This window comes from Lissotriton vulgaris, chromosome 1_1 (genome assembly GCF_964263255.1).
Source record: "Lissotriton vulgaris chromosome 1_1, aLisVul1.2, whole genome shotgun sequence".
In the NCBI taxonomy this organism is placed as follows: domain Eukaryota; kingdom Metazoa; phylum Chordata; class Amphibia; order Caudata; family Salamandridae; genus Lissotriton; species Lissotriton vulgaris.
Genome location: NC_141685.1, coordinates 330936004 through 330952406, shown reverse-complemented (window position 1 = coordinate 330952406; position 16403 = coordinate 330936004). Strand labels below are relative to the sequence as shown.

The following is a 16403-nucleotide window of genomic DNA, read 5'->3' as shown; positions in this document are numbered from 1 at the left end:
TACACAAAGCAGTACAAAACCTTGCTCACCATAATGCGCTGGTGGATACGTGGCTGGAGTTTAACCCTCTAGGCTCAGGCAGCACTTTCTATTCAGCGCCACACCAAACAGTAGCCAGACTGGACTATTTCTTTATCTCTAGCTCATTAGTTAGCAGAGCTAAAATAGAATGTCTCTCCAGAATAATGTCAGACCACAATCCGCTGGTTCTAAGCTTAGTAATGCCCCAAAAGGCAGAAAGGATAAACTCGATATGGACGTTTGAGAGAGGGCTGTTGAAGGAGGAGGAGTATATTATAAGAATGCAAGAATGGATAACCCAATTTTGGGATATGAATAGGTATTCAGCTTCAGCAGACATGGTGTGGGACAGCTTTAAAGCTGGAGTGAGGGGAGAGACACTAAGCCATACTCTGGTAAGAAGTAAAAAAGAAAAGGAGAAGGTGGAAGAGGACATCAGAACTTTGATGGGCTTGGAAAAAATGCTAGTAGATGCAAAAGGCAGGCAAGACCCCATTGAACAGATTCTGGTGACTATGGAAGTGCAGAAGTCAGAAACGGGGGTTACTCTGGCACAGAAAACAGCAAGGAAGTACCTAGCAAATAAAGAGAAATGCTATGAATTTAATGAGAGGGTTGGCCACTTGCTCGCAGTTAGAACCAGGCAAACGCTAGCAGCGGGTGAGATAAAAGAAATTAAGGATTGTACTGGGGCAGTTGTCAATAAAGTAGAGGAGATACAAGAGGTATTCAGGAGGTTTTATGAGGTGCTATATGAACAAGATATAAATAACGAAGAGATAGAGGGAGAAAGTTTGGAATACTTCATGCAAGGTCCACAGGATGGGTTGAGTATTGAAGAAAGGGACATGCTAGACACACAACTAACAGTCCAGGAGATAAGAGATGCGATATTTAGCTTACCATCCGGTAAAGCAACTGGTCAAGATCAGATCCCGGTAGAATTTTATAAGACCTTTTGGGATGTGCTAGCTAAGGATATATGGGCAATTTGTTGTTTGGCACAGGGGGGCAGAATAGTCCCTCAGTCTTGGGCGGGTGCGGATATAATAGTGATCCTGAAAAAAGATAAGCCCCCCACCGGCTGATCACATTGCTTAACGCTGATGCAAAAATATTCTCCAAAGCACTGGCCAATAGATTGACTAAGGTAATAGAAAGAGTGGTCTCCCCTACACAACATGGCAATACCTGGTAAAGGAACTACTGAACACACTAGACAGCTGATCAATATTCTGGACGCAGCAGAGGCCTCAGGAGACCCTGTCGCGGCTATCTTTCTGGATGCCGAAAAGGCTTTTGACAGGGTCTCTTGGGCGTACCTATGGAAGGCTATGGAGTGGGCTGGTATAGGTAGAGGATATATAACCGCAATCCAGGCACTTTACAAACACCCCAGTGCTAGGATACGTATTAATAGATCCTATTCCAATGCGGTACAGATTAGACGGGGGACTAGGCAGGGATGCCCAGCTTCACCTTTACTATTTGCGATATATTTAGATCCCTTTTTAAGAAGGCTTACACAAAATAGGGGGATTACCTCAGTTATACTGCATGAGAAAGAGTACAAACTATTTGCCTATGCAGATGATGTGGCTGTTATAACACCGACACCAGAGGAATCATTGATTGAAATAGAACAGGAGGCAAGGAAATTCGGCGAGGTGTCCGGGTACCTAATGAACAGGGGAAAAACACAAGTAGTACAGAACAGATACACTACGTTTGCAGATGCAAGAGTAGTTCCAGACACAAAGTATCTGGGGGTTAGGGTGACTGCAGAGCTAGAAAAATTAGTGGAGATAAATATGGAACCCTTGCTAGGAAAGGTTAAAAGTAACATGGAGAGGGTTAATAACTTACACCTAACTCTCATGGGTCGAATTAATTTTATCAAAATGGTTACTTTTCCGAAATTTTTATACCTGTTCAGAGCAATCCCACTATTCTTTGAAGGCATATGGTTCAACAGAATAGAATCAACAGTAAATAATTTAATTTGGGCACAGGGGAAGACACGTAGAGCATACCGTTTTTTGACATTACCACGAGAGAGGGGAGGTTGGGGGGCACCTGATTTTAAATTTTACTATTGGGCAACAGCTCTACAATACTCTAAAGGGTTATTAGGTGGAAGTGCTCAACAGGAGGAGAGAATATGTCCAGCAAATGTTTATGAAGCACTTTTGGGAAAGGCGGCAGAGAACGCCTTAGTTACAACTGTGGACTATGCATACTTCAAACACACAAGATTTAAGACTCTGAGCGCAATATATAAAGTTTGGAGGGCAATAAAGAAAAAATTGGGATTGGGAAGGTATAACAGATATCTGAGGCTCTATATGAATAACGATCTTCTACTAGAAATTTTTAGGGACACAGTTATGAAAGAGTGGGATGAAAAAGGGATCAAGAAACTGGGGGACTTGATGGATTCAGGAGGAGGATTCTTAACGTTCCAAGACATACAGTATAGGTATAAAATAGCTGGGAATAGCTTCTTTAAATACTTACAAGTGAGGAGTTACTTTTACACAAAACTGGGGGGAGCAGGAGGAATGACAAATTGTAGGATAATGGACTATCTGGGAAGTAGCCTTTTGTGCTCAATTAGGCAGTTGTATGCAGAGCTACAGGTATACAAAACAGACGACAGAGAGAAATATAGCAACAAATGGAGTGAAGAAGTAAGAGCCCGCCCGGAAGATCTACAAACCTCCTTAGACCTTGTACGAACCATTTTGTGTTCAGCCACACTTCAAACCCAACATTATAAAACAGTCTATTCACTATATCACACACCTGCTAGAATTGCCCAATGGGGGGGAACCACCGGAATAACATGCCCACGATGCAATTCAACAGGTGCCAATATCACACACATGTTTGCACAATGCCCGCAATTATACACCTTAAAATTGGCAATTGAGGAGTTTTTGGAAAAGTCGTTGGGAATAAAAACTAAACTAACTGATGAATTGATAATATTGGGCATAAGTTTAGGAGAAAATATCATCCATCCAGAATTTCTCTTCACGGTTACAGCAGTATTCAGGATAATTGTCGCAAAAGTTCGGAAAGAGAAATCAGCACCGTCGTTTCAGATCTGGATGGCAAGATTACTATCTACATATAATTTAGAGAGGGCCATATATGATAGAAAAGGAAGAAAGGCAAGAGCCCTAGGGGGCAGGATATGGCTCCCCATGGATCAATGGAAGAGTGGAAAGAGTTAAAAGTATGCTTTCTTTGCTTCCTTTGGTATTATTTGTGAAACTTTACTTTCTAAAACACAAATCTGTACATGGTTTAAAACTTTTTGTAACGATGAAAATGTACCGGTTGTAACAGAAAAAAGGGGGGGGGGGAAATCGAATAAAGATATTTAAAAAAAAAAAAAGAAACTGACTGTGGAGATGGCTGCATTAGCAAGAGTCGCTTGTTGCCATTACTTTCCAACTGTTTTCCCTACATCTCCACGCATAGGCATGCACCAAGAGACAGATTATCTTCCCATCCGCTTGAAATTAAAAGTCATGTGGCCTCGAAGTCTCTATCATAGTGTAAATGTAAATGTGTTTGTATTTATATAGCGCCTTCTGCCCAGAGGTCTCGTAGCGCCCTATTCATACCACTGTGGAACCCTTCCTGGCTTTCCTGTGAGATGTCCACTCCTGGGCACCCCCAAGGAGAAGCCAGAGATCCAAGCGCTGCTGGGGCCATTGTGGAGATTAAGTAAGCTATTGCCCAGAGTCACAGAGTGGGACCCATGATTAGACTAGGCACCAAGGCGAGAATATCAGGTCCGGGTAGATTGAGTCCAAGAGCCACCGAGGCGGGGATTGAACCCGAGGGGATTGAACCCTGGTCCCGGGCCAGACCACTGCATCAGGGTCTGCCGCTCTAACCATTGAGCCACGCTTCTCCAGTGTGTAGACCAGGGAGCAGAGAGCACCTGAGAAGATCACTAATAGGAGCAAGAGGAACTGAACGAGAGCACAAAGAAGGGTTAGCAGAGATCACTGGAGGAGTTCACAATGAGGAGGTGACAGAGAAGAGCACTAGAGTAGAACACTGTCAGGAACATACAGTGGAGAACACTGGAAGAGAGCATGAAGTGGAAGAGCAGCAAGAAACACTGGAGGAGAGCACTGCAAGAAAGCACTGGAAGGGCTCGCTAAACGAGTGCCCTAAAAGACACTTCTGGTGAAGAGCACCGTGAGAAGACTGTGGAAAGCACTGGAGAAGAGCATGAAGAGAATGGAGAGGTGGAGAACACTGGAGGACAGCACTAGAAGAGAGCACCAAAGAGGACCTCTGAGGGGGGCAGTGGAAAGCATGGGAGGCGATCACGAAGAGGAAGAGGTGACAGACATTACTGAAAGATATCATAAGGAGGAGGGCCTAAAATAACGTGCTAGAAAAGAGGGTGGAGAGGAGTGGGCACATTCATCACTGGAGAATATCACTGGAGAAGCATTAAAAGTGCTGGAAGCAGGGTTTTAAGTGGGGTGCCAAAGTCGGGGTCTGTAAAGGAGGTGTGGCCTGTATAACTAACAAAGTGACTGAAACCTGAAATTTACATTTCTGTGATTTCCTTAGTGAGCTACTCAGCCAGTGTTTAGGGTCCTCTGTAAGCGTTCTGTTATTGCATCCATTCAGATAACATAACTGACATGAATCTAAAAACAGCCAGGACTATTGGCTTTTCCAATGGTTGTTAGCTGTTTAAAGTAAATTATTAGGAACAATGATTTTGTTGTTAATAATTAATTTTGAAAATGTTTCATTTCTGTGAGGCTGTTAATTAAATTTGACTGCAGCCTGTAAAAGGGGTAGTGATCTTCCGTGCCTCAATCACACCCGTTGTGTTCACTCTGTTAAACATTTAATAAACAAATCTGCATATCTTACACACCGTTGTCCTTTTCAGCACCCTCTTTTCACTCTCTCCTGCTTGCATCTCCATAACTTCACTCTTTTCCAAACACACAATAGCCCCACTCACCTGTAAGCACTGTATTTTCTTTTTTTCACCTTTAGACACACAGTTGCACAGAATCCCAATTGTGACTAGAATACATGACTATTATTCGGTGTACTGTGTGAAGAGGTCAAGGATTGGATGACCATTTACTTTGCACACATTTATGACCCAATGACAGGCCCTGTGAGAAACTCACACTGTCTTCCGCTCCAGAGTGCTCAGTCGTGGCCTGTTTTAAACACCTGGAGGCGACTTTGTTCGAAGTATGCACAATACAAAAGTAATATGCGACACAAAAAATACAGAAACACAACATCGTGAAATAGCTAACCCTCTTTGGGAATATAAACTTAATTAAAACATGTGAAATATAAACAGGATTTGAGGTTTTTTACATTAATTGTTCAGAAATCGATCATTAAATTTCATAAACAGGGACTCGTCTTAAAGTCCATTTTTAATTGTGCCCAGGTCTGAGACCACTTAAAGCCCTGACTGGAAGAGAACACGAGGACTCCGCGAAATGGAAGGACAATGGAGAGCATTGTAGCAGAGCACTGAGCAAAGCGTAAAGAGGGCAGCAAACAGCTCTTGAGGAGAGCCCGAGGAGAACACAAACAGGAAGTAACAGTAGAGCCCATTAGAGGAGAGTTTGAATTGAAGGGAGGAGCAATTACCTCTCCCAGGCTTGAACCAATGCACAGAAGGAAGGAAAGATCTGCAGGCAACACAGCAATGCGCACATTTTATTGCCTAGGAATTTATTTTTCATTGTACATTACCCTGTCCTAGGAATTGTTATTCTTGATTTAACAGGGGGTCCTTGTTACTCACATAACACAGCAATGCACCGCAGACCTAGCGCAATCAATGCGCGCACAAGTTGAATTTTGAATAGGAAGAGGGTGGGCGCAACAAACGCTTTGCAGGGCACTCTACTGAGCATACAGTATAGATGGCTCCGAGGCTCATTGTGTGACTTGCTAGAACCAAATTTAGGGCCCGATTCACAGAGTAAACTTAAAACTCAATCCTAAACTTACTACTATTTTGGTATTCACAGAATGAATTTACTACTTTTGGTATTCACAGAAGTTAGGATTTTGTCTTAAGTTTGTCTTAAGACAGACTTAAGACAAAATCCTACCTTCTGTGAATACCAAAAGTAGTAAGTTCATTCTGTGAATGCCAAAAGTAGTAAGTACATTCTGTGAATACCAAAATAGTAGTAAGTTTAGGATTGAGTCTTAAGTTCATTCTGTGAATCGGGCCCTGTGATTATATCCTGGGCACTGTCTTCTCCATCATGTACTCAGTTATGCACTTGATTATATTGAATTTCAAAACAAGCCTAATAATTAGACGAGACGACCACAAGGGAAAATTAAACAAGTAATTGGATTTCCCTTGGGGTCATCTCTTGAAATTCCTCCCAGCCGGCCCCACCCTTCTTACCTGGAGCGGCCGCAGCTGCTTGTTTGTCATCACATAGTGTGATTTTGGATATGAAAAAATACAACATTACAGTTAGTGTTCCTGTGATCCACATGTAGAGATCCGAATCTGAAAGGGTTACTGTTAGTTTTTCTCATATGCAAGAGATAAGCAGGTTAAGAACTGCCATACAACTGTGTGTGTCTACTGAAAGGAAATATGTGCAATTTGTGGTAGGCAGTTACATATGAGGACCATGCCATGTCTGGAGTAAACATATATCTAAGGGAAGAACAGTTATTACTTGAATAGTACACCATGGGGTTGGGCTAAACATTGCTGGCTCCTCATCTGAGCATTTAGGCAATGGGGTAACAGAAGATTCATCCTTTGAACAGTAGGACGTATTCAAAAATGTATTAGATTTGGTCAGAAAGAACTCTGCCATTCCCACTGCACACGGGGAATCAGTACCTATGACCTTCCAGTGCACATCACATTATCATTGAGAACCCGACTCTTTTTGGAACACCTCCTAATAACTATGTAGCACTGGTATTTCACACTGTATACCTCAAGGACGCCCCTTTGCTTGGCGCCAGGACGCCCCTTTGCTTGGCGCCAGGACGCCCCTTTGCTGGGGCAGCTGTTGCGCCTAATAAATGTTATTAACATAACATAACATAACATAACATCTATGAGATACTTAAACACTTCTCACTGAACAAACAGGCCTCTCTTTTGACATTTATTTGTGCTTTTGGTCCATCTGAATAGGTTGGTCCTTGAAGGAGTACAAAACATGGTTGAGTATATAAATCCAAAAGGTTTAAAAATACTATGCAAGACATTACGGTCTTTCTACTTATTAATTCACTGTATACAACTTTAGTAGTTGAATTTTAATAACACAAATGAAACAATACTTTCTCTTATTGGAGTGAAATGATACATGTACAACTACATTATGATTTTGTAATAGTGTGAACTCAATAGTAGTAATGATATATTTATTTACTTTTCATTTTCTGTGCTATGATTTAATTGAACAATTTCCAAAAAGATTCTAAGCACAGAAGACTGGCTATATAAATGTAGGCTATGCTTAGCCAACATGATGATGGGGTTTTCCTGGTCTCTGCTGCTCTGTGATATTATGTTCTGTTGGTTTGTTTTTGCATGGCACTTGTAAATGTAATTGGTCACCTTCTACCCACAACTGCAGTTATTCCCTGGCTCCAGCGATCACAATATAACTTCTTTACTATGGGAATATCCTTTTCTGGACTCTTGAAATTTGTTCTGAGCCCCTTGAGATTATAATAATTATCCTGGGAAGAAAGGGCCTTGCTGTGGCCACTTTGAGTCCAAAATCATCTGACTTGTAGACCGACCAAAATGAATACTCTATCTTGATGATCATCATAAAGGAATTGATTTGTGTACCAGACATTCTTTTACACTCACCATTACGTTAAAATGGCTCATAACTGCAAATGCTTCCTAGGCTAGGGTTCTTTTGCTTTTGTGGACATAGCGGTTCTTGCCTTTTCTGTTAGTGGGAATTTTAGGATATGTGTAGTTTGTAGCCACTATATTCACAAATACAACCTTAGCTGCTACTTTTGCACATTAATATGTGTACCAGGATTTCTATAGTGCAAAATAAAATGAATCTGTATTTTTTTTATTACAGATAAAGTGATCCAGCAGAGAAAAGATTTGTTGAAAAATGAGAAAGAATTGGAAAAAATACAACAGAAGAGGCATTTAGACTTTCTTGATATTCTGATTTGTTCCAAGGTAAGGATTGCATGTTTGCATCTCTCTTTCCAGGATTCTTTGTTATGATTCACTGCTTTTACAAAAAAGGCCAATGTTTAATTCAAACATTTGAAAATAGGTTGGCAAGACTCCCACTATATTTGTGGTAAAGATAAGCCATTCCATTATAGAAAACTTTATTTTGGTTAATACAGACCATAAAAAGTGCAAAATGCAAGAATGACAAAGAGAATACATAGCAAAGACCAATACACAAAAGTGGAATGGAATAAACAGCATTAAGATTCATCAAATGAACAAGACTTAATAGGTTTAAACGCTTCTTCATATGGCATTTACCCGTCATGTTACTTTAGTCAAGTTTCAATTCATCAATAATATTGTTTTTTGTAAGGAGAAGAAGGTTAAAAAAACAGTTTAGAATAAGTTAAAAAGTAAAAATGTTAAAAATGATCTGAATATGACAAGGTCTGGACTGCTTGCAGTGATGAGTTAAACAATACCCTTCGATAATGCCACATAGAGTTAAAAAAACGGAAGACGGCGAAAACAATAGGTGGGTGGGTATCCGTCCTCAATATTCTAATTGCCTCCTCAAACTACCTGCACCCCAGGCTTCTGCAAAGTGGGAGAAGTCATTGTCGTGGATAGCAGTCTCATCTACACAGTTACATGCAGGGCACCCAAGGGGGGGAGGCTTTTAGCCATTTGTTAGTGAAGGCTTGAAGCGGCAATTGCCCTATTCTAAACTGGATATATAATTTCCTAGTCTGGACAGGTTGAATGTCGTCCAGAAGGGGTACGAGCTGATACTCAGCTTTAATGTTTAAAAAATCAGTAGTTAAATGACCAAGTTGGATGTTCCCTCAATGTCGGCTATTTTGAGGTATCTATATGCACTTCCTAGTTCAAGACGTGAAGTTGCCAAGAACGCTATCTCCGGGTTGCTCCATAGGTTTAGGAAACCTATCTTATAACATAGATCCATTTTATGTGAGAGGTAGTTTACCCGTACCCATGAGACCCAAAATCTCCTTTAGTTCTGACTAGTGGACTGCTAGTTACGGGGTCACCCACAGTCTATGCCAGAAGGTCAAAGGTCTAAGATCATTCTCCTCTGAAATAGGTCTGATTCCTAAGTCCATGCATAGGGGGATAAGAGGGGTACTTAGAGGAAGGCCTAACGACTGTCTCATAAAATTATTCTCTGTTTTAGTCAGAGCGCCAGGGGGACAGTATTGCATTGTTCCACCCCATACATTGCAGCGCGCCTGGTTTGCACTTTATATATATCTTAGCCCCTTGGGCCTGACGGTTTATAGGAGGAATTCCTATATGTTTTTCTGAACACACCCCCAGTACCGTCTTTGCTTGCTTTGATATCTGTGGACCCCACTGAAAAGTTTTGAACAGTGTGATGCCAAGATAGTCAAAAACGGTCACCCTTTCTAGCAAAGTACCATTTAAAGAGGGGTTTAGGGGGGAAGTATTGGCTGGGTTGAAGACCATAAATTTGTTTTTTAGCGTATTAATCTCCACCCCCCTGTTTTTACAGAATGTTACAAAACTATCAAGAACCCTCTGGATGCTCCTAGGCGGCTTTGACAACAGGAGAGTGTCGTCCACAAACATCATTGCTGGCACCTTTCTATGTACCAGCTTCGGGGCGTTGTTGTCTGCTACCTCTTTAAGTTGGGCAACCAGAGTGTTGATGAAAAGACAAAACAGGGTAGGGGCGAGCACACACCCCTGCCTTACTCCTCTGTTAACTGGAAAGTGAGGTGTTAATTCCCCATATTTCCTGGACCTTTCTTGGGCAAAATTGCTCTCATGTAGTCTTGTGATCAATTTTTGTTTTGGAAAATTGGGGCCCCTGCCTAAAAGGATAAACCCTAGCAAGGTCTAGTAATTTTCTTGTAAAGAGTTATTTGGGTTATGTACACTTATACTTTTTGAGTGAACTAGACGTTGTATTTGGATAAATCAATATTCTACCAGATAGCTTCTGTTAAGTATTTTTATTTATATTTCATCTTTCTGTTGTTTTTTTTCTTTTTTATTCTTATTTCATTTCTATTAATTATACATATATCCACACCTTTTTGTTTTTTTTTGTACAAATACTTTTTACATATAATACATGACAATTATTTCACATTAGACAATCCTTAAAATATTTGAAACAACACAGAAAATATTCCCTTCAACGCGTTTCGGCCGTTCGCCTTCCTCAGGAATTCTGCATTTTCTTTTTTTATCAACAGTAGCCTAACGTACAGGATGTAGGTGTCAACAGTCTGAAAGAATGGTATGTCTCAAGAGCGTAATTGAAAGCCGAATTTTAGCTTCCTGGTTTATAACGTGGCTGCCCGAGGTCTTTTCTGCCGGAGTTCGGGGCTAGTTCTCTTCCGATTATTAAATTTTAGACGTCATACCGGTAACGCTTCTGCATGCGAGACTCAACTCCGAGTATTTTTCTTCTCGTCAAGCTTTTAGTGGCGTGGTCGATTTATGGAGACTGGATACAATTGTTTCATGCCTCTCGCCTTCTAATATTTGGCTCATGCATTCCTGATAGGCTTGTGCGGTATGCTGCTCGTCTGGATGTATAGGCCCTTCTTGTGATCAATGACAGGAGATAGGGGGGATTCCCTGTTGTTTAAGAACCTCCCACAATTTTGTCCTGGCGAACAAATCAAAGTCCGTTTTCAGGTCGACGAATATCAAATAGAGGATGCCACCCTCTACTGATACTTACTTCCAGTATAGTAATTGAAGCCTGAAAATGTGGTTGATGGTGGAGATCTTTTTTTTAAAACCAGCGTGATGAGGATTCAGAATTTCACACTCCTACATGAAGGCAATCAGGGAGGATCCTTGCGAACAGTTTCTGGGGGACATCTATCAAACTGATTGGCCTATAATTGGTCTGCAAGAGAGGTGAACCATTTTTGAAGACAGGGAACATTTCAGCCCTCAACGAAGTGTCCGGGATCGCCATACTTCTCAGGATGGCATCGAATAGTGCCCAGAGGTAGGGTCACCATATTTCAGGTTCTGCCTGACATAGGTCCTCTGGAATCTCATCTAGTCTTGGGGCTTTGCAAAGGGGACGCTTCCTGATTGCATTTAGCACCTCTGTTAAAGTAATCACTTGGCCCTCTTCAAACGCAATCCCTGGTATTAATGGGGGACTTTCGGCTTCTGTGTCTATATGCTTTTCGGTAGAGTATAGACCTTGTAAGTGAGACTTCCATGTTGCTGCAGAGATGTTAGGCTCTAGGGCAGACTTCCCTACGTTGCTATCTGAGCACACGAGTGGCCAGAACAGACTCCTATCCCTATTAGATAAAGCTGTTCTAATAGCATCCCATCTGTTTATTTCCCAGTTCTTCTTTGCTTGTTTGGTACAGTCTCAGTAAAGGACCCTCATTTGTTTGATGAGGAGTCTGTCCTTACTTTTAATAGATTTAATGAGGGGGTTTTCTTGGCCTTACGGCAGGTATCATTGAACCAAGTTTGATTGGCACCCTTTTTTTCTTTGAAGTGTGTCTGGGGATTAAATATATTGGTCAAGCTAGTTTTTAGTTCTGCATGCAGCACCTCTATTTTAACAATTGCTCAAGGGGAGTCCATTTCCTGTAAGGGCAAAATAGTTAGAGAAAACAGTGGGTCTACTTTATCTGGTGACTGCTCAACTGTCCCCCATCTAATTCTCCTTCTGTTATTGGCAAGTATTAGGTTGCGGTCTAGAGGGGTACCACTATCCACAGGGTTATGAAAATCTGGGGGGTGTAGCTCCAAGGTCAAGGCATTGTGTTCACTGTCCTGATTTGGCAGGACGGCGAAGTCAGCAGCCCACTGCTACAGTCTTGTTTCCAATAAAATATAATCCAGCAGAGAGGATTGTCCATTTCTATTACAGGTTAGCTTCCCTGGTCTTTTTGAATACGACCATTGCACACTCTCAGAGAATGTTACTGCATTGATCTGGAGTGCCAACGGGGTCCAGGCCTTTATTGGTTGGATTAGGGGGTCAAGGATTAGCCAAAGTTGGCCCTCATCACTGGATCACCTCAGTAATATAAGTATCTATTCTGCTAGCTCCTTTTTTGGGCTTCTGGGAGTGCCACCTTCACGGGACCGTGCTTGACTAAAATGGTTTGGTCTACACTGTCTGTCTGCGAAATACAATCCTTCTTCTTCCCTGGGACAGGGTAATAGAATCCGAAGTGTTAGAGTGCCTATTGTCCTCCAGCAAATGTCCTGTGTCTGAGTAATTAAGTAAGTGAGCAAGCTCTTCATTAACAATAGCTTTCAACTGGATTGCTAGATCCGCTACCAAGTTCCTCACCCAGGGTAGACAATCAGATTCTGCCCGAAGGTTGGTGAAATTTCTATTGCTCCCCCAGAGCTAGATAGTTCCTCTTCCCTATATGATGAGTCAATGTTTTTCTTACTCTTGGCACCTGCCACTTTTCCAATTTTGATCTTCCTGTTCTTAACTAAATTAGTGGTGGTTTCACCTTTGCGCGTAATTGGCTTCACTGGTAGATCTTGGGGTAAGGGTAAGCCTTGAGGGTACTCTGTTTACCTGGGTATAGACTTTACTAGCCTAGAAGCAGTTACAGGGATTACGGCTTGGGAGGTAGATGCCTCGGGCACTGGGGAAAAGATGTCTGGCGTTAGAGACAGGTGCCTCTCAGTCAACTCTATAGCGGACATTACTACCCCAATAGTTGTGTAGAGCATCCTATCGATTAAGGTTGGGGGCATTGGAGAGGAAATGGGCACTTGGAGATGTTTTCTTACACATGCACGCTTCTCCATTTCTCAATTGAACAGAGGTAAATGGTAGCCTCACCCCTAAATTTGGCTAAGTGCGGTGGATTTAAAAATGTGTGAGCAGACAATAATCATTGTGAGAATGTCTCAGGTGCTCCCAAGTCTATTACAGTACATATGTGACTTTCAAGTAAGACAATAAATTACTGATTCCAGTTTCCACCACCGACTCCTGCTGGTGGGTCAGGGAAACTACTATACAATACAGTAAGATAGTATTGGAAGATACAAAATGACTATTTAATAGTCCAGGAAGAGTCCAGGAAAAGTCTTATCAGAGTGGCTGTCCCAACCGAGCAACACCAAGCCCTACCCTGCCTCTTCCTGGCAATGGCGGTCAAGGACAGGCCCGTCCTTGGCCCGAAGTTTTCTGCTGGAGAGGATGGCCCATTTTGAGTACCTCCAGGTGCGGTTAGTGGGTCAGGGCAGAGGTTGTGGTGGCGGCTCCTGCCGCAAAGGTCTGTGGGTGTTGTAGTCCCCATGAGCGTCCGCGCTGCGGGAGAGGATGGCCCCTTATGAGCTCCTGCAGGTGCAAACAGCGGGTCATGGCAGATATCGCGTGGCGGCTCCTGCCGCAAAGGTCTGTGGGTATTGTAGTCCCCCTGAGCGTCCCGCGCTGTGGCAGAGGATGGCCCCTATTAGCCGCCTCCAGGCGCGAACAGCGGTTCAGGACAGAGGTCGCAGTGGCGACCCCTGCCGCAAAGGTCTGCTGCGTTGTAGTCTCCCTGAGCATCCCCCTACATTCAAGGTTGTGGGAAGGGGTTTAGATATGCTATTGAAAGCCTCTGACGTGTTATGGCCGATACCAACATATACAAGTGGTTCAAAGGGAAGGCTTTTACGTATGAAACTCCACCGGTGACCCTCAGCCAAGTAGCACAAGAAGCCCCATGCACAGACAGCCAGCAGAGAACATGCACATACCCCCTCAATGAGCAACCTGGTGGCCTTTGGTGGCACGGCAAAGACGAGCCTCAAGAGAACAGTGAGCCTGTTCATACTCTGGGAGGTGGTGCTTCCCAGGCTAAAGCTCTTCTTGTCCTCTGTATTTTTTTCAGGGCAGCCCTGCTGGTAACAAGGGACCAAGAATTGGCTTAGTTTTAAGGCTCCCACAGGCTGTACTGTAGCTGTAGTAACTCAGGCTATAGTCTATAAAGTAGTGAAAGCGCTTGGGACTTGACACATTTATCCACTCACCTCTACTCAGCTGTTTCTTTATGAGGCTTGGACTTTCGACCAATCGTTCTGCCACCACCTTCCAATAAAACATCCGCTGTCCTGCAGCCAGCAGCCTGCCGCCCAGGAAAGAGCTAGGAAAGCAGTAAAAGAAAGTACCTCCCACAGTGATGCGCCAAGGTGCTCTGAGCTGCGATCAAAGCTTAATGCTTATTTCAGGCATAGGACTAAAATTCATCCTAGGATCCAGGTTGTGAAGAGCGCCGTAGCCTCACCGGGTCCTGCTCCTGCTCCTGCTCCTGCTCCTGCTCCTGCTCGTGAAAACCGGTGCTGCCATTCTGCAGCATAGCGTTCCTGTGGCGTCTCTGCGGGTGTCCGGAAGTGAAGTCACCAGAGAAGATAAGCAATAAATGTGTGTATTTTGTTTAAAACTGTCCATATTTTGCGAGGTGGTTGGTCTAGTTCCCCAGTAAAATTAAGTTGCCAAATTACATAGTCACTGTATTACACTATTATAATATTGCAGATTGCCTCATTATTCACATACTTTTTTCCATTTTAATAGCTATTTTTTGTACTTTATCTAATGCTTATTATAGTGTTTCTATAATATATTTTAAAATTGGTAATTTGAAAAAATGCTGCGTATTATCCTATATAATGTTTTTACACTCATCAAAATGTTGGAAAAGTCTGACAATGCACAGTTCTGTCCTCACTGTTAATGTGACCCATAAGATTGATCCACATCCCTACATAGGAAAAGCATAGATGTCTGGCGAATCATTGTCACTTCTCAATTCTATGAAAATTGAAAGTCTATAAAAGTCTCTGTAATCTGAATTTTGAAATAAAATAACTCTTTCTCTCACAATGCCACACAGTGCCCAGCTAGAGAGTTATCCCAAAGATACTGCTATTCTATATTATATACTTTATGGTCACCAACATCTTCAATACTATACTTTAAGGACTGTATCTGTCATTCTCTCTATTTAGATTAATTTTTCCAATGTTTAGGAGTTTTTGAGAAATGGTTTATATTTGTTTTGATTGTTTATTATTTAACCAAACCACAAAACAGCTTCTCGATGCTTAGCAACGGAAAAGAAACATATAAAATTACAGTACAGCTTTTTGATTAGCAAGACAGAAAGTCTCAGAAAAAAATCATTCAAAAAGTATCTATTTTTTTAAAGATAAAAAAATAAAAGATAGGAGTTTCCTATAGTGCACTGGAAGAGAATTCCCTCACCGTGCCCCACACATATTCAGGGTTTGCCACATCATCCTTTCCCACAATAATGGGTAGCACATTAATTTGAGGCCCTTATTGGATCTCAAAGTCATGCTTTTGCCACTGCATCTCTTGTTGAAATAATGGAGGGTTCACAATTTAGGGTAGTTGAAATTTTAGAGCCCTAGAATAAATATGAATATCAGCTTGCTCAGGTGAAAGGCTACGAGGTGAGCCATGGTTCATCTTCCAAACAAAAGGAGAGAACTAATTAAATCTCCCAAAACTGCTTGCAGTCGTTGTTATCATTGTTACTGTTAGTCTTTCTACATTCTATCTTCATTGTATTTTTTGCTCATTGTATTGTCTGTTACTTATTATGTGCCCTGCTACCCGTGTGGCTAGGTCCATGCTATATAAACACAATAAATAGATAATAAATGAAGAATGCTGTTTGTACATACAGTGCTTTTTCTTGACCACTCTTTGCTACTATTTGCCTCTCCAGCGATCTTCAATCATACTTTTGCATTACTGTACATCTCATTGCAAAACACTGACAGTACATGTCCCATTTGGGGGCTCTTCAGCTTTCTATTTTGATTCAGCGATAGGGTCTTTAGTTTTCACAGTGTATTTCTAAAATCAGTAAAATTAGGTATTTCAAAAGCGTTTTATGTGTCCCAAAAATGGTGGAAGTATAGAATAGCATTTGCTTAGTAGCATCCTAAAACATTAAGACACCATCACATTTTATTTATTTAATAAATTATTTAATAAACAGTTCTACATAGGTAACTTGCACACTTGGATTGCTATACTGCGATAATGACTTCAATCATTCACACCTCAGTCAGGTAATGCTTCAGAGGAGGATGCCTCATACTCTCATGATGACATAATGTTAGAGTCCAG

At 41.9% G+C, this 16403-nt stretch overlaps 1 protein-coding gene across 1 annotated transcript in view; it reads left to right on the top strand.

Annotated features, from left to right (window-relative positions):
* LOC147747137 (cytochrome P450 4B1-like) overlaps positions 1 to 16403 on the top strand; it is a 274411-nt gene that overhangs the window by 177166 nt on the left and 80842 nt on the right. The window contains exon 7 of the mRNA XM_086952393.1: positions 8142 to 8248. Coding sequence (XP_086808519.1) covers positions 8142 to 8248 — 107 coding nt within the window. The remainder of the gene's footprint in view (positions 1 to 8141; positions 8249 to 16403) is intronic.